At 38.5% G+C, this 18,836-nt stretch overlaps 1 protein-coding gene across 1 annotated transcript; it reads left to right on the forward strand.

The window, feature by feature from the left end:
- The first annotated feature begins 14,109 nt into the window (after window positions 1-14,109).
- Window positions 14,110-17,804, forward strand: LOC306881254 (uncharacterized protein). Its single transcript, XM_079435260.1, has 4 exons — window positions 14,110-14,374; window positions 14,796-15,720; window positions 16,568-16,666; window positions 16,850-17,804. The coding sequence occupies exons 2-4, from the start codon at window positions 15,490-15,492 to the stop codon at window positions 17,144-17,146; spliced, it is 627 nt and encodes a 208-aa protein (XP_079291386.1). The 5' UTR covers window positions 14,110-14,374; window positions 14,796-15,489; the 3' UTR covers window positions 17,147-17,804.
- Window positions 17,805-18,836: the final 1,032 nt, after the last annotated feature.

Genomic DNA, 18,836 nt, shown 5'->3' on the forward strand with positions numbered 1-18,836 from the left:
TACTTATTTCTTTCTGAAGGCTATATATGCACTCTTGGAGCAAATCGAACCAAATTCAGACTATGAATGAGCAATTCAATCAGACCTAAGGTCTAGGAGAACGAGCTCACAATCATGGTTGAATCACACACTAACTGCTCTGATAAGAGCACAGTGGTCTCACTGAACACTGATGAAGGCATTGAGACCGAACACTCCCACAATTTATATTCAATAAAATTCAACTCTTCAGTTTGCTTGTTCTTCATTGCATTCTTTGACCCCCCCACACAATGAAGGTTTTAATTGCACACATTTAATGCACAAAAAATGGTTGTTATAATCAGCTTTTTGTTTGTTTGGAAAAGTTTATTAATTTTTTATTTATTAATTTTCCTCATTTAATGTATATATTAATAGTGCATTCATTATCGGAAAGGTTGTATTTATGAAGTGAATGTACTTGAACGGCACCATAAGTCATAATTACAAGGAGAAAACAGAGTTTCTGAGTTGGTGAGTAAACATGTCAGACACAATGGATGTAGCATCTGTAAATTTGTTGAAATAAGTCTAAGTTGCCATCCACAAAATATGATGATTGTAGAATTATACAGTAGAAAATATATAACAATTTCCAATACCTTCATAAATTGGATAAAAATATAAAAAAAGGAAAAACACTCTGATGCACATTCATTTTCTACAACCCGAATTCTGGAAATGTTGGGACGTTTTTTAAATTTGAATAAAATGAAAACTTAAAGACTTTCAAATCACACGAGTCAATATTTTATTCACAATAGAACATACAGAACATAACAAATGTTTAAACTGAGAAATTTTACACTTTTATCCACTAAATGAGCTCATTTCAAATTTGATGCCTGCTACAGGTCTAAAACAAGTTGGCACGGGAACAACAAAGGGCTGAAAAAGCAAGACATTTTGAAAAGATTCAGTTGGGAGAACATCTAGCAACTAATTTAGTTAATTGACATCAGGTCAGTAACATGAGCTATAAAAGGGATGTCTTAGAGAGGCAGAGTTTCTCAGAAATAAAGATGGGCAAAGGCTCTCCAATCTGTGAAAGAGTGCGTAAAAAGATTGTGTAATACTTTAAAAACAACGTTCCTCAACGTCAAATTGCAAAAGCTTTACATATCTCATCATCTATCACCTATAGAGAACATTTGGCGTATCATTAAACGAAAAATACGTCAAAGACAACCACGAACTCTTCAGCAGCTGGAAACCTATATCAGGCAAGAATGGGACCAAATTCCAACACCAAACTCTAGAAACTCATAACCTTGATAGACCAGGTGTCTTCAAACTGTTTTAAAAAGAAGATGAGATGCTATAAACATGCCCCCTTTTTGAAATGAGCTCATTTTGTGCATAAAATTTGTAAATTTCTCAGTTTTAACATTTGTTATGTTATCTATGTTATATTGTGAATAAAATATTGGCTCATGTGATTTGAAATTATTTTAGTTTTCATTTTATTCAAATTGAAAAAATGTCCTAACATTTCCGGAATTCGTAGATGCAGTTTAAAAATCGATTTATTTAAGTAGAAAAGGTACAAGTATAGAAAAGGCATCATCCACTGAAATATAATCTAATTGTGTTAAACTTGTTAGTGATAATGACCAGTTGATTGCAGTATCTTTCACACTTTAAAATCACACTTTTTTTTGAAGTTGTAAATAAAACAAAGAATACTATTCTACATTTTACAAGAAAAAACTATTTGAGTTTTCATTCAATGTATTTAATTCAATGTGTTACTGTTTTTTGTTTGTTTGTGTGGTCATTTGAGAAATTTAAAAGTGTACATTTTCCCTTTTTTTAAGTCTGTGTACAATGGTTTAATAATAAATGTATTAAGCAGTTGAACCTGCTTAGGAAGTAGCCACATTAGACATTTGATATTACACTATTTCACACATTCAAATCTGGAAAAAAAAAAAAAAAAAACTTTTTGCAATATTTTTATATTATTACTATTATATATGCTCCCTCTAAGTCAAATAATGAGAAATAACCAAATTGCTAATCAGATCTATATAAATCACTCAGTGGGTTCACACAAAACAAGGGGAGTCCGCTTTTTTTGCGGCCCGCAGTTGGAACCAGCTTTCAGAAGAGATCAGATGTGGGGAAGTCGTGGCCTAATGGTTAGAGAGTCGGACTTGTAATCCAAAGGTTGCGGGTTCGAGTCTCCGGCCGGCAGGAATTGTAGGTGGGGGGAGTGAATGTCCAGCGCTCTCTCCACCCTCAATACCACGACTGAGGTGCCCTTGAGCAAGGCACCGAACCCCCAACTGCTCCCCGGGCGCTGCAGCATAAAATGGCTGCCCACTGCTCCGGGTGTGTGTTCACGGTGTGTGTGTGTTCACTGCTGTGTGTGTGCACGTTGGATGGGTTAAATGCAGAGCACGAATTCCGAGTATGGGTCACCATACTTGGCTGAATGTCACTTCACTTCACTTCAGATGTGCTAAAACAGTAGCCACATTTAAATCAAGACTCAAAACTCATCTGTTTAGCCGTGCATTTGTTGAATGAGCACTGTGCTACGTCCAAACTGACTGCACTGAATTTTATGTATAATCATTTTTATTTCTAACTGTTCTCAATTCATTTTAAATCCATTTTTAAATCATTTTAAACATTTAAAAATTTCTGGTTTATTGTTGTATTTTTTTATTATTATTTTATTTCCTTTTATGTAAAGCACTTTGAATTACCATTATGTATGAAATATTCTATATAAATAAACTTGCCTTGCTCTGCCTTATTTTCATAATTTCATCACATGTCATTATATACGACGGTATGCATGGTATTTGACGAAAACAATTATTTTGCATAAAGCAAACCATGAAATGTGAGTGATTAACTTTGCATCAGCTGCTTTGTACATAGGGCCTTATATTACTGAAATAGGGAACTGAAAATTTAAACAACTGCATTCATTCATGCCCCTTGCAACAGACTTGTTCACCCCCATGTTTCACTTTGTCATGACTCATCCAACATGACTCATCTGAAAAAAAAACAGTTCAGTCACATTAGATATAGCTCATGTTGTTTTACAGCACATATTTTTCTGAAACCTTTACCACACGCACTCAGACTCACAATGAAAATCAAATTAATCATTCATGTGATCAGTCAATTAATACTTTAATCGCTCTTGAACTGAACATGGCAAAATGGTACACCTTACATCGCTAGAGGTTTAGTTGAACATTCAAGCTTTAAAACTTAGTATGCCTGTCTGGTGGTTTTGAAGGTCGTAGGAAACCATAAATTTGTATTCTGCCACTGGCATTCTCAGAGTCTCTGGAGAGCAAGGCCTGCTTCAGCTCAGCATTCAGATGTACCGGACAGCTCAGATTCAAATGTGTCATGTTGACGGGCCGTGTTCACAAAGCTCCTGGGAGGCCAACCTTCAACACGGCACGGTGGACATCATATCTGTTTTTCCACAGGGATGGAGTGTATTATTTGTAAGTACTTGAGCATAGAAATAATTGGCAAGGCCTTGGCTGCATCTATACAGTTTTTAGCTATCCAGTCATGAAATATGTATGCCCTGCAGCAAACAAGACTATAAAAAATATCAAAGATGGCATATAGAGCACAAACAGAGCAGAGCCTACGGCTGGAGATGTGCCCAAAGCACACTTTAAAATCTAATTATCTTGCACATGGGCATTATATTTTAGATGTTTTTTTGCTTTTATTTTTAACCTTTGTGGGAAAGAGCATTGCTCTGACCTTTTCTCAGTCAATAGTCGCATCCTGGCAGTGGAATCTAATCTCAAATGTGACAGGGGATATAACAGCTGTGGAAATACAGAAGCTCTCCGTTCTGCTTAGTGCCATTGCATAAACACTATATTTCATTTCTCCAAGTCAGTTAGCTAAGACTTTGCATGGGATTGGTTTGCTTTCCGTTTTGGCATTCAGAGAAGCCTGTGGTCATGGTTCATGGGACAAAACAATTAAGAAAACTGAGGGGGAAAGTAATTGATGCTCCACAACTTTTTAATTTTATAACAACCTTATGTGTTGGCACTGATAGGATGACATATATTTGCATAGTGGCAAATTCCTAAAGGCTATTTAAAATGTTACATTTACACTTACGCATTTAACAGACGCTTTTATCCAAAGCGACTTACATTGCATTCAAGTTACAGTTTTTACATTTTATCAGCTCTTGCTTTCCCTGGGAATCGAACCCATGATCTTAGCGTTGCTAGCGCCATGCTCTACCATTTGAGCTACAGGAAAGCCCTGTAAAATGTTAATTTTAAAAGCTTATATCTGCTTAAAACAATTTTTTTTTTTTTTTTTTTTTTTTTTTTTTGTAGTATGCTATATACGCAGATGGTCTCAAAGGTAATACAAATGAACTAAAAGACAGAAAACTATCATTTTGAAAAAGCAATTTCACAGGTTTGAAATAAGAAATATAGTGTACATACTCGAATAAAAAATAAAATAAAAAAATAAAATAAAAATAAATAAATAAATAAGCCCATGGACCGAACTCAACGTTGCTAATAAATGTGCACTGGTTTGGGTGTGTGTGTGTCCAAGTTTGAGTATTGTAATATTTATATATTTGTCATTTTATGAACCTTTTTTTAATCACTTTGGAAAGACGTCTTATGCTCACCAAGGATGCATTTATTTACATCCTTGGTGAGCATATTTGCATTTATTATTATACTTAATTTTGAAAAAAGTTGTGCTGCTAAATATTTTTGTGGAACCTAAGATACATTTTTTTCTTACAGGATTCTCTGGTCAATAGAAAGTTCAACAGATCATTTATTTGAAATAGAAATCTTTTGTAACATAGCTTGATAATGTATTTAATGTCTTGCCCTTTGAACTTCTCTTTGTCTAGGCTTAATGTACATGAACATTACATTACATGTACATGAACTGTGTTAAATACATGAAAAACAGCACTGAAGGACTGGAGGGGCAAAAATAAAATCTGTTGCTTAAGATAGGTGTATAAACTATGGCCATTATGGTCAGTTAGCAACCACTCCCACCAATTATATACCGTCTGGGTCAATCTTTATTAACACGGCTCTGCAAAAGTACACATAATATATATAATTTATATAATAATTTATAATATTTTTATCCCTCTGTTGTGTTTTTCCTCTCTGTAGGTGAGATGGCAGCTGCCAGAGTGCTCCAATTTATAGAACCATACCTATGTCTCTTTAAAAAATGTGTCAACCTATGGAGTTTCCTCTGTAACGATTGTTTGGAGAAGGCAAAAACATCAGTACCCTAGGAAACAACAATACCACCAGCAACTATTCCTTAGTGAGTCTCGCTTCAATCTCAAAGCAAATGCCAAAATAAAATCTATCCACTCCATTAAGACTAAACCCTTGCTTCCAACCTTTCCTAAACTTATTCATCAGCATCTCCACATGCACCCCACTGAATTCAATCATGCTGTTCATGATGAGCCGAGCTGTTGGAATATCTGTGGGACTCGTGCAGCCAACACCATGAGTGCAATGTGCTGATGAGGTGATTCAGTGCTTTTTACATTCTTCTGACTGTTTTGACATAATGATTGGTGAGAAAATATGCAAAGAGGAAAGGTGATGTCACACATCGCCAACTTATGTGCATAATTCACACGGCAAACTTTTGTCCTAATAGATTACAGATATATTCCAGGATTAATGTTATACACATTCTTAGATTATCAAAGAAATATTTCAAATGAATGATTGCATTCACATCTAGTACGTAACCAATACATCAGAAGGCATTTTTGATGTAAGTCGAATAATTCAAATCAACAACTTTTTGAAGTTGTCTTTAGATGCTAGCTTTAGAAAAGAAAAGAAAAAACAGTTTGAATTGTACAGACAGCATAACACCAAAAAAGCACATCTGCCTGCACATAAACATTTTCTTTAGATGTCAGTACATCTAATATAAGTACTGTCTGATGTTTAGGAAATATTTTACAGACCTGTGATATGGTTTTCTTTAATGACCAGTGTCTATGTGGCTCTTTCAGCTGAATAGTTGTGATAGTTACAAATAGCTGTGAAAAGAGCACTTCACTGTAATTATTACTGATAATTCTTTGAAACTGAAATGCTTTGATGATCTCACTGACGCACTTACCTGTGTGAATCAGACCTTCGGAAAAGGTGTGTGGTAGATTTGGAATGGACTGGGATTGCTGATGATTACATAGCTTGCTAATTGGCGATGAAGTGGCTTCAAATTAAAATTCACAAAATTATCTTTTCTGTCCGAATGAATTAAGCTAAATTTGGAACGACGCTGCTCAAAATGTCTTATGGTCTCTTGAGGGTAGATGGGGCTTGAAGAGGCCATGAAACCTAGTGTGTAAGTACCTAAAATGTCCTGTGGTTTCAACAGCAGCATGCATTTGATCACAGTGCCTCTGTGGTTTGTTTGAGCTGAAGAGATGCTGATTATAGAAACTAGAGAGACTATTAGACCTTGAAGTGGAAAAAATGGCTTGTTTAAAAGCTAAAACCAAGACAAATTGTACGTCTTTTCACACTGTTGGTAACCAAGGGAGATGATGTTCACCTACACAGCAGGCTAAATTAGGCTTCTTTCAGATTTGTCAAGAGTTAGATAATTAGTGTTGATTTTCTTAAATGGTCAATGGTATCATGATAAAAGCATTTGGTGAAATATAGGGTGAAGTGGAATATACAAGTGGAATATTGTATGTGAAGTCACAAAGTTCAATCTGCCCTGAGTTCTTTTTCTCTTTGAAATTACAGGCTTTGGTCCTCTCCATCAGTGTTCCGTGGAAAATCAGTGATGAGCTTGTAAAATGGGGGAAAAGAGTGGAAATAAGGATAACTTTGACGTTTTGTCACATTCAAACCCATGACTAACTTTCTTCTGTGTAACACATACTAATTTAATTTGAATAGTGTGTTTTAGTTCGCATACAATAAAAAAAAAAATCAATGGGGTCCAAAAAATGTTTATTGAAATTGGGATTAAATAAAATATAAAGTCATGTTTGGAATGACATGAGTAAATGATGACAGAATATTCATTTTTGAGTGGACTAGCCCTTTTAAAGTAGTTTCTTTGTGGTATTTGTGATATTATGGTCCTTAGATATGACTTGTGTCCCTTCTTCAGGGATTTTTGCTTGGCTTGTTTTATCATCCACCAACTGAAAATCACAAATTTAGAAAAGTAATCAAATCCCTGACTATAGCAATAGTGATGCTTGCTGTTATACCCATCATGAATAATACATCAGACTTTGGAGCCTATTTTTCCCCATTAAACACAGGATGTGAATATCATTATTCATAACAGCAATGTGCATATTTAATGAATATCCTAATGAAATTACTTTTTTGTAATATTTGCAATAAAGTGACATTCTGTGAGGAATGTTCCTTGTCCATATTTAAAAAGAGACAAGGACAGAATGACCATTAACTTAACCATTGTGCTTCTGAGTCAAAATTAAAGCATGTGGCTGACTGCTTTCTTACCAATTTTGCACATCTTTGATTTCTGTTTGACTTCATTTTTAGCACTCAACACATCTTGCTCTATGTGCTTTTCTTTATTAACAAAATCAAAGATTGTAGAATGCATTAAAACCATGCAGGAGAGCAGAACCTTCCAAATATATTTAAAAAATATCACAATAAGGAATCTTCTAAAAGAAATAGCTCCTGTCATTTGACTACAGTCCACTGAGCTCATAATGGACAGTGCGGTTGAGAAAGCAAGGACCTGAGACTGGTTACCATGCCAACGTTTTCTTTTTCATTAAACCACCCAAACTCATTTGAAAATAATATAATAAAGAATTAAGCACACCGTGTTTGCTTTAGCATGTTCTCTCTCAACTACAAAACATGTAGGGAGTAACATAATGTGTCCTTTGGGAGTTTGCTTTAGAAACAAAACTGACAGTTGTTTGGATGTTATTTTAAATTGGGCATTCATATGCACAATAGCACTTATGCATACTATTATATTTCAGCATACCGTGTAAATGTATGCAGGTTATAGCCATCCGTCTCCAGTAGTAATGAACCCTAGTTGTTTCTCAGGCTCTCTGTCCACAGCAAAGCCGATTTATTTCAGGCATCACTTCTGTTTGCTTGTTAAGAATTTTTCCCTTTCCATTCACTGCAGGAGTGTTTCTTTAAATTTAACATAAAAGGAAAGCTCAGAATCTGAGAATGGAAATAGAGTACTTTACACAAGCAAGGAAAAGATCCACATCTAGGGGAGTGTCGTTGTTCTTTTCTGTACAAAAATAGCAGATGAAATTCTGTGATTAATTTCCATCAGTGATCTAAAATCTAATAAGGGTGGAGACATTTGCATTTCTCTTTTCAACAAACTAATCTATTTAAAAATATATTTGCTTTTTACATTAGGTCTTTAGCAGCAGGAGATGTTCTCTCTAATGCGAGACACATGATCTGCTTTAGAAAAGCAATCAGTGGACCTGTGACAAATAGTGCAGTTGAGATGTTCAATCTACACTCTCTCATTATAGGTTTTTGCTCAACTGTTGAAAATGCTATGCTGTGAAGCACAGCTTTCTGTTTGATTTTCCCCTAAAGTGACAGTGAAATAATTGCAAGGAGCTTCTTGCAGCAGCTCAGACTGTGATCCTTGAGACTCTATTCTCCAGATGGGTCACTCACATACTTGGGACTGAATCCACAGCCTTTCAGTTAGCAGCCCAGATCCTTAATCACAGTGAACACCACACCCTGTTTAAAAACACAAGGCAGCTGCGCTGGCTCCGTTTACCTGTAACGCTGCAAGACAAATGTCTGTCTGGTGTAATGAGGTGGTTAAGCTGGCTTTGTTTGTCATAAAACTATTACTGGAAAGAGCTGGCCGGCCATTCAAGGCTTATTCAAGGACATGTCAAAATGCAAATCACATTCCTGCTTGAAATTCTTTTTTCCTTACTGCATGGGTAAAAAAGGTTCACAGTTTCTGATAAAAAAAGCAATTTTCACGTGTCCTACATTTTATCGTGTAATCAAAATCTCATTCTCTTCCAACATCATGATGTATTTTTCTGCTATGGGATAAAAAAAATTATAATTAAAAAGGTAATTGCAAAGTTTTTATATTTTTATTCCTTAATATTAAGGAATTGTGAGATGTTTTTTGAGATTCTAAGAAGTCTGAATAGAAACTCCCAGTTGTGAGAAAATAAGTCAGAATCGTGAGATAAAAAGTCGCAACTACCTTTTTGTAACGTAGGGTTTGGGTTTTTTTTGTGTTTCATGTTCATTGCTCTCATGTCTTTTATTTAGTCATAGTCATGGTTCCTGTCTAGTCGTGTGTTTCCCTTGATCCTCATGTATCTCTAGGTGTGTTCGACTTGAAGTGGTGCTGTGCAGAATGATCAGTGTATGACATCAAAGTGCCACGAGAGCTATCCGTCTGCTCTCTTATGGCTCTCGCGCTACTGTGGTGCCAAACACTGATCATTCTGTGCAACACCGCTTCAAGTCGAACACCTTCTGCGTTTGTGTCATGTTATTGTCTTGTCATGTGATGATTAGTTCTATTTTCTCATTGGTTGTCTTAGTCACGTGTCTTGTTTCTCATTGGTTGGTTCTTGTCATGTGACCCTCATTGTTTGATATGAATAGCCCTCTTGTTGCCTTTGTTCTTTGTCTAGCTTTGAATTGTGTAACATGCTGTCGGTGAGTTGTTTCTGTTTATGCTAAGTCTGCTCCAGGTCAAGTCTGCTCCTGGTCAAGTCTGTTCCAAGTCAAGTCTGTTCCAGGTCAAGTCTGCTCCAGGTCAAGTCTGTTCCAGGTCAAGTCTGTTCCAGGTCAAGTCTGCTCCTGGTCAAGTCTGTTCCAAGTCAAGTCTGTTCCAGGTCAAGTCTGCTCCAGGTCAAGTCTGCTCCAGGTCAAGTCTGCTCCAGGTCAAGTCTGTTCCAGGTCAAGTCTGTTCCAGGTCAAGTCTGTTCCTGGTCAAGTCTGTTCCAAGTCAAGTCTGTTCCAGGTCAAGTCTGTTCCAAGTCAAGTCTGCTCCTGGTCAAGTCTGTTCCAAGTCAAGTCTGTTCCAGGTCAAGTCTGTTCCAGGTCAAGTCTGTTCCAGGTCAAGTCTGCTCCAGGTCAAGTCTGTTCCAGGTCAAGTCTGTTCCTGGTCAAGTCTGTTCCAGGTCAAGTCTGTTCCAAGTCAAGTCTGCTCCAGGTCAAGTCTGCTCCTGGTCAAGTCTGTTCCAAGTCAAGTCTGTTCCAGGTCAAGTCTTTGTTTGTTTGTATTTTGAATTACACTCTGCTCAATAAACTGCACTTGGGTTCTTAACAACTTGCCTCCAGTGGACTAATATTACACTTATACCTTCCATGGCAGAAACAAAAGGCAGAATTGCGAGACGTAGGCTAAGAATTCAGAGAAAATTCAGAATTTGGAAGATTTCATTTGGAATTGGAATTCTGAGTTTATCTTGCAAATTGTCCCAGACTTGTGAGTTTATGTCTCGCAAATCCGATTCAGTTCTGAATTACAAGGAAAAGAGATATAAACTCAGAATTGCGAGAATAAAAGTCAGAATTGTGAGTTAAAAATTCACAATTTTCTTATTTTTTTATCATGTCCCAGAAACTGGCTTCCATAATGACGTCTTATCTGCATTCATTTTTCTCTAAGAAACTATCCAAAACATGTCAGAAGCTTTTTAAGTATTGGGATTTAAGATTAATGCTGGACTTGTGAGACCGGTTTAATTAAAACTTGATGTACAGCTCACTATAGTAGACGTTTTCTTAATTAATCTAGCACATAAAGCCGAAGAATTGCGCCTCTTGATAACTTTGTGCCCTGACACTGAGAACACATGGGACTGTATGCACCATCCACTCAGCTTAGAACGCAGAGATATGACACATGACAACACTTCCAGATAAGATGGAATAAAACGTCAGGTTTGAATCATTCGGCATTTTAATAATCTGCCGCTCTGGGCCTGCTGATATCGGACAAATGTTCCTTTCAAGCGAGCGATGTTAAAATTATCATACATCATGTCCTCTCAGATGCACCCTTGTTTTGTAACTTTCGCTCACATATGCTTACAAGGCTTTGACACTCATTAAGTCCTATTTACTAAAGCTGAAAAGCTTTTTGCTCTCTGGGTTTTAGCTGTGGAGATGTGCCTAGAATGAATAAAACAGAGTTAGGACATTGATTTGGTTACACTGTTGTTTGCACTTCAATTTCCCTCACTTAACCCAGGGAGATATTTTATTTAAATTGTCCCTCGTCCCCCATCTGTCACATGTCGGTTTTCCTTTCAGTTCTGTTTCGACCTTATTTGGTAGTTCCTGTTCTTATTTAGTTAATTAGTAATCATCATTTAGTCTTGTCACCTGTGTTTGATTAATTATCTAGTTTGCTCCTTTGTTTCCTGTTTCTTTATAAGAATTCAGTTTTGTCCCAATCCTTGTCGGATCTTAAGTTTACAATGGTTTACGTGTGTTGATGCAAATAAAATTACCTTTTGTTATTCGTCGTTGTGGGCACCTTCTCTACAACCACCAACCGGTACAGAAGATCCGACCGCTTACCGAAGACGAAACCACTGCTCAGGATGCTTGAGCTTGTGCCTGTCGTTTGCGGGGGTTCACGCCGCCGTTCGCGGCTCGCCCCTGCCCGTGCTGCTTGGGATGTCGGGCTGCCTGTCGCGGCTTACCCAGGCCACCCGTTTTGGGGAGAACGGGTCGCCATTCACCGCACGCCCTTACCCACCGCCCAAGAGAAATTCGCTCCGCCTGAGACGGCGAGGAATGTTCCGCCCGCGGCGAGGAGGATTCCGCCGCAAGGGGCGATGAACGTTGCGCCGTCCGCGACGAGAAGGATTCCGCCGCCTATGACGGATCACCCCGAGCCGCCGAGGGAAGAAGTTCAGGTACCAGTGGGGATTTTAATTGAGTTTGAGGGCATGACATTCCCTCCAGTGCCTGCTCCTCGCCAGTGCCATCCAGTGCCTGCTCCTCGCCAGTGCCATCCAGTACCTGCTCCTCGCAAGCGCCCTCCAGTGCCAGCTCCTCGCCAGTGCCTTCCTGTGCCTGCTCCTCGTCTGAGCCCACCAATTCCGGCACCTCGCAAGTGCCCACCTGAGTTCCCGCTGGTTCCGTCCAGCCCACCTGAGTTCCCGCTGGTTCCGTCCAGCCCACCTGAGTTCCCGCTGGTTCCGTCCAGCCCACCTGAGTTCCCGCTGGTTCCGTCCAGCCCACCTGAGTTCCCGCTGGTTCCGTCCAGCCCACCTGAGTTCCCGCTGGTCCTGTCCAGCCCCGCGCCTCCCGTGCGCCCTCTAATGTCCGCGCTGCAAGAGCGCCCTCTAATGTTAATGTCCGCGCTGCCAGAGCGCCCCCAAGTGTCCGCGCTGCCAGAGCGGCCCCAAGTGTCCGCGCTGCCAGAGCGGCCCCAAGTGTCCGCGCTGCCAGAGCGGCCCCAAGTGTCCGCGCTGCCAGAGCGGCCCCAAGTGTCCGCGCTGCAAGAGCGCCCTCCTGCATCTCCGCTGGTCCCGTCCAGCTCTCCTTCGTCTCCGCTGGTTCTATCCAGCTTCGTGCCTCCCGTGCGCCCTCAAGTGTCCGCGCTGCAAGAGCGCCCTCAAGTGTCCGCGCTGCAAGAGCGCCCTCAAGTGTCCGCGCTGCAAGAGCGCCCTCAAGTGTCCGCGCTGCAAGAGCGCCCTCAAGTGTCCGCGCTGCAAGAGCGCCCTCAAGAGTCCGCGCTGCAAGAGCGCCCTCCTGCATCTATGCTGGTCCCGTCCAGCTCTCCTTCGTCTCCGCTGGTTCCATCCAGCTCCGCGCCTCCGGAGCGCCCTCAAGTGCCCGCTCCTCCGGAACGCCCTCAAGTGCCCGTTCCTCCAGAGTGCCCTCAAGTGCCCGCTCCTCCAGAGCGCCCCCAAGAGCCCTCTCCTCCAATATGGCCGCCTGAGGGGAACTTTCCCAAAGAAATTTTTTGGGGGGGCATATAGCCTCAGTTTGTGTGGCCAGGCCAAAGGCCAAGGCCACAAAGGACCCAGATCCGCCATGGTCGTCCAAGGACCCAGATCCATCATGGCCTCCCGAGGACCCCGATCCGCCATGGCCGCCTGAGGACCCAGATCCACCATGGCTGTCCAAGGACCCAGTCCCGCCATGGCCTCCCGAATCTCCAGTCCCGCCATGGCCTCCCGAATCTCCAGTCCTGCCATGGCCTCCCAAGGCCCCTGATCCGCCCTGGAGGCTTCCCTGTTCTCCTCCCTGTCCTGATCCTATGCCAGCCTCCAGGACGCCCGCCCCCCCTCCCCGATGTTACTGTTACGGTGCGGGACGCACCTACCGGGAGGGGGCGATATCTGTCACATGTCGGTTTTCCTTTCAGTTCTGTTTTGACCTTATTTGGTAGTTCCTGTTCTTATTTAGTTAATTAGTAATCATCATTTAGTCTTGTCACCTGTGTTTGATTAATTATCTAGTTTGCTCCTTTGTTTCCTGTTTCTTTATAAGCATTCAGTTTTGTCCCAATCCTTGTCGGATCTTAAGTTTACAATGGTTTACGTGTGTTGATGCAAATAAAATTACCTTTTGTTATTCGTCGTTGTGGGCACCTTCTCTACAACCACCAACCGTTACACCATCGAGGTATGCAATGTTTTAAACTGATTATATAGGAGATGACTCAGTGACTGTCACAAGGACAAATGCTGTCTTTTGGTTGAATGGAATTCAGTGTGAATTTACGTAATTGCACAGCTTGCATTCAGTTGTATGAGAAAGGAGCATAATAATATAGTATTAATAGAAAATGAATCATAAATCTTTTATCATGCCTTGAAGATTTGGAAAATTACCATGCGTTCAATAACAAGAGAATAACCTTATTTGCGGTCTATTCTTTCTTTATTCTACACTGTAAAAAGTGCTACAGCCACAGAGTAGGTTTTATATAATTTAAATAGTTGTAATCTAGTCTATTTTATTTGTTTTATACTAAAAAGTATCAATATACTTCCTCTTTACTTAAAATATGTCAGTTTTTATATAACAATATATTTTAAATAAAACTATTGCAATTTATTTGGGTAGTTTATTTGTATGTGGATGTTGTGTCCAAGAAATGTTATAAAAGTGAGTTGACACATAAACAATTTATTAGAGTAGCTGTAGATGTGGCAGGTGTGTTCATCAAACGTAAATATTTTAAAATATTTAAGTTGGCATTATCCCTGTTTCACTGGTGGGGACTTTCCCGGGCAGATGCGGCATCTTCCTCGGCACTTCAACTGTTTGTTCATTCCAGCGGATCTGAATTTCAGTGACTGATTAACACGGTAAGTTGAGCAAATTTAGCCGAATTATTGGTGATGTAAAGTCACGCGAAATCGCTTACTCCACTAAGGAGATGAGGTTAGGTTTGCAAATTGTACTGTATAGCTAGCTATCCTGCACATAGCAAGCTAAGTTGGCTGCACAGTGTTAAGGTATCTGCACACCTAACAGATAAAAAATAAATAATAATTAGTATACTTTAGCATTACTAAAGCAGATGCACATATTTGAATGTAGAGATGTATGCTTAGTAGTCTGTCTGATTTTAGAAATTTGATCCATGTTTTTTAATACTGCATAGTCAATTGATGACAGATTTTGGGTTGAAAAACCCCTAAAACTATTTCTAACCTATTGCTTAAATAAGTTACATTTACCATTGATTTTTAACCTTATTCTAACATGCATTTTCCTTATCTTTAGATACCCAAGCGCTTTTGTTTCCCGGGGTCTTAAGCTTCACATTCAGGTAAGAAAAAACTTCAGAATAGATACAATTACAGCTATTCCCAGGTAAGTAAAACATAGGTAAAATTGCAAACAATTCAAACAGAAGATTCGCTTGAGAGTAACAGGCTGGAGTTAATTTCTGAGACAAAGAAAAAGAATAATGGCAGAGTTATAAATGAGATGATGTCAAGAACCTTCAGTTTGAGAAGACAGGAGATAGTAGGTCAAGCCCCAAGTGTTGCAGATATTCTAGAGAGATGGCCTGCCCTCTTTGAACCATCACAGGTAAGGTAAACTCAGCAAAGTTGACTAGCTAAAATCCAATTCTTTGTCATCTACTGGTATGGCTAAAAAATACAGTGCAGTATGCAACAGTACTGTCAACAGTATCTTTTTCAAATTATAATTCACAAAACTTTCTTCACCATCAGACTCTGTTTCTTTTATGCTGTGCCACATTCAGCTGAATTTCGCATTGCTCAATTATGGTAAATGGCCCATAGTTGTGAAGTCGGGGCACATAAGGCAACAAACTTGACTAAAGATTAAATTTATTTTTTGCATTTTTCATACTTAAAAATAACTATAAAGTGAATATATTCCTTTACCGCTTGACACTGTCCATGATTTTCATTTGATTGAAAACTAATTTGTATCCAAAACTCTCATGTGGTTTAATTCACAGAAAAAACAAACATATCACTTCTGGTATGTAACTAAGATGGTATACTTCTCTTTACAGATCTGTGAAGAGTTCCTGAGAATCAGTGGCATATCACTTGAGTCGACATTTATGTCTCGGTTGGACAGGCACACTCCAAAGCTGTTGTCACTTTTCAACGCAAAAGGAGGAGCCGTCGGTCAAAGAATCAAGTCCCAAATGATGATACTCATCCAGGTAAGAGGAAAAAATGGTCTTATGTAAAGCATTTTCCATCCAAAATGTATTCTCTATAATGTTCTGATATCAATACGATCATATCAATATTTCACCGTGTTCCTAATGGGAAGGATGGTGTATCTGCAGCATATGTTGAAATCTACTGAGCCAGTTGTTATGACACATAGTGAGCACATTCATACTACCCAGAGACTGATCATAACACCCTACATTGTCAGAACCCCCCACCACCCTCATTCTTTAAAGGAAAACTACATGTAAGGCACTGTTCTAAGAGTAGCGTAGTTTAAAGGGATAGTTAGCCCCAAAGTTAGCGACAGTGCGTTAACATGACATTGCTATTTTTATGATCTAGTGTGAGAATGTATGCCCGAACATTCAGTGAAGTTACACTTCTTCTGTGTACTCCAAGACTGTTCTTTTTGTTAATAGAAATGTTGGCTGCATATGTATGTAAGTGTATAAGTGATGCAATTCCCTCATCACCGTTTTCCAAGAGTGTGCCTTGCTCTTAAGCAGTCTCTTTACACATAAAAGGTCCACTAAAACATGTGTAAGAAAGTATTTGAGGTGAGAAATAGACAGTGTACTAATAGAAGCTTGATTCATACTGATGAACACAGCCTACTTGGACAGTTAAATCTCAATTTTGTGAACTGTCCCCCTTAACTTTTTTGTGTAAACAACATGCTGGGATGCTGGTGATATTATGAGATCTTGTAGTACAGTGGTGTATGTATAGTAGGACCTTTTACAGCAATTGAATGGTTGAAATAAAGAGGTTCTGTGGTTTGTGCTACTGTCATCAGGCTGTGAATTTTGATCAGATTTTACTTTTTGACAGGATCCATCTGCCTCTGTGGACAAAAGGAGAGAAGTGGTCCTGAGATGCCTAATTGAGTACATGGGGGAGAGACAGGAAGACCTCATCAGTGTCCACCACGTATGTATTGGGCTTAAAGCTACTTGTCTATTTTTCTGTCTGTATGTATTAATATTGTGATGATATGGGATAATTACATTTGCTCTTGAAAAATATTTAAACACTGTAGCTTAATAAACAATAATGTGATGACCAATCAGGTACAGGCAAGGACACTTTTTTCTTTTTTGTCTCCACCAATAGAGTCGTGATGAAACAGAGGTGCACGCTGAGCTTGGCAGTTGCCCACTGAAAATTTACATGTGCCATCAGCCCAACATGATTGGGATTATCATAGAAGGACAGCCCGTGGTCAGAGGTCTCCCAAACCTGTCGAAAGCATGCTGCCTCCTGTTTGGACTTACCTATGCCCTCGACCTCAAGTATCCCTCCAAACTGGTGTATACTTTTGAGATATATCAGAGGCTCTTTGTGGGATTGGACCCCATGTGTCCTAAACCATCATCCAAGTATGCAAATCTCCTCACCAAGTTGTCTTAGATGATTTCTCAATGGCATCTGGCATTGTTTGCCATCATTTGAAAAAATGCAATCTTTGGTAGGCGAGTTTACCAAATACAAACTTAAACATACTGTAACATAATCAGATAATTTGACAATCTTCAGGGTGATATAAATATTTGTCTCGGAATTTTACCAGTATTTTGATTTAAAATAATTGGTCTTACAGATTTTTTTTTCTTTTTTCTTTTTTTTCTTTTTTTTTTGGACCTTAAGACAGGTACAAGTTGCTCAGGTAATATAATTTCCATGGCATTTTCCTTTTGTGTTCATTGTTCAGTGCCTTAATTAATGTGGACTTTGGACTGTGTTCTGTGCCGATCCTTACCTCATGAGGTATATACTCAACAGTGTTGTGTGCACAATTTGGGAGTTCTTAAAAATAACAGTTGTTCAAAATATGGAAATAATCATTTTTGACATTGCAGTTCCACTGTGATACAATGTGATATTATGGCTCACATTTACCTTTATCTAAACATTGCAGATTGGACAGTATAAATATTTCACTTTACTGTTCTGAACAGGTTGAAAATACACTTATACAGTGTTTGTTTTATATTATTGTGTACATGTTTCGTAGTCACTGTTAAAAGTGACGCTGGTTGACATTGAATAAATGTTATTGTCTTCAATCTATCTTCCCATCTTTTTCTTCTTCAAAGGAATTTGTAATTGTTATTGACAAAGTGTTTATGTAAAGTTAATTACTGTAGTGCTTAGAATATATATATATTTAGATTTATTTTCTGAGGTTATAGCCAGGACTCAATTAAAATGTTTATTCATATGATTAGGTTAATTTTACTAAGAACATAAAGTTCATAAAACCTAATTAAAATGAGTATAGGTTACTTGTAGCAACCCATAAATAAGTTACCTGTACCAAGAAAAGTAGGTTTATCTAACTGAGTAATACTAGTACTATTAGTTAACTCAACTTGATTTTGTTGCGTTTGTATTAAGTAATATTGCAGTGTTTATGATACTTAAAAAAGGCTGCAAGTTGACAACTTAAAACATCCAATGCAGCCACTTGCCTCACTTTTTATAAGTTAGATCTAGGTATTACTTTTTACAGTGTAGAAGACCTTATATATGCACAATGGTTTTTCATAATTAAAGGTTATGTACGCAGTACTTATGTTTTTTGGAATACCAGACATAAAATGGCCCTATTAGTTGACTGATGTCACAGAAAAATGTGTCCTGTTATTTTAATATTATTTATATAGTATATATAAACATTTGTATGTAACTTGAATTTAGATTTTATTATTTATTTTAATTTATTTTTTATTTTAATTTAATTTACATTTTAGTAATTTTGTCATGTGTTTTTGTAATTTTTATTAGTTTTTTTATATTTATGTTTAGCTTTATTTTTATTACAGTTACAGTAACTTTAGAGCATTTCTAATTTCTAATTAAGTTTTTAGTCTACTATTTAATGTTTTATTTCAGCTATATTTCAGTACATATTTCTCTGAGACAGCCAGCTTTGCACAAAAAAAGGCCATGATTTTTTAGCCCAAAACACTCACTGCTTCTCTGCCTTTGACGTGTTCAGGTTTGCTGATCTGTCTTTGGAGGGTTGGATTTCACAGAGACAACGTTTGATTAGCAAAGTAGCTGTAATTTCTTACAGCACCTTTAATAGCTCATTAAT

The sequence above is a fragment of the Barbus barbus genome, assembly GCF_936440315.1.
Source record: "Barbus barbus genome assembly, chromosome: 15".
Classification (NCBI taxonomy): Eukaryota; Metazoa; Chordata; class Actinopteri; order Cypriniformes; family Cyprinidae; genus Barbus; species Barbus barbus.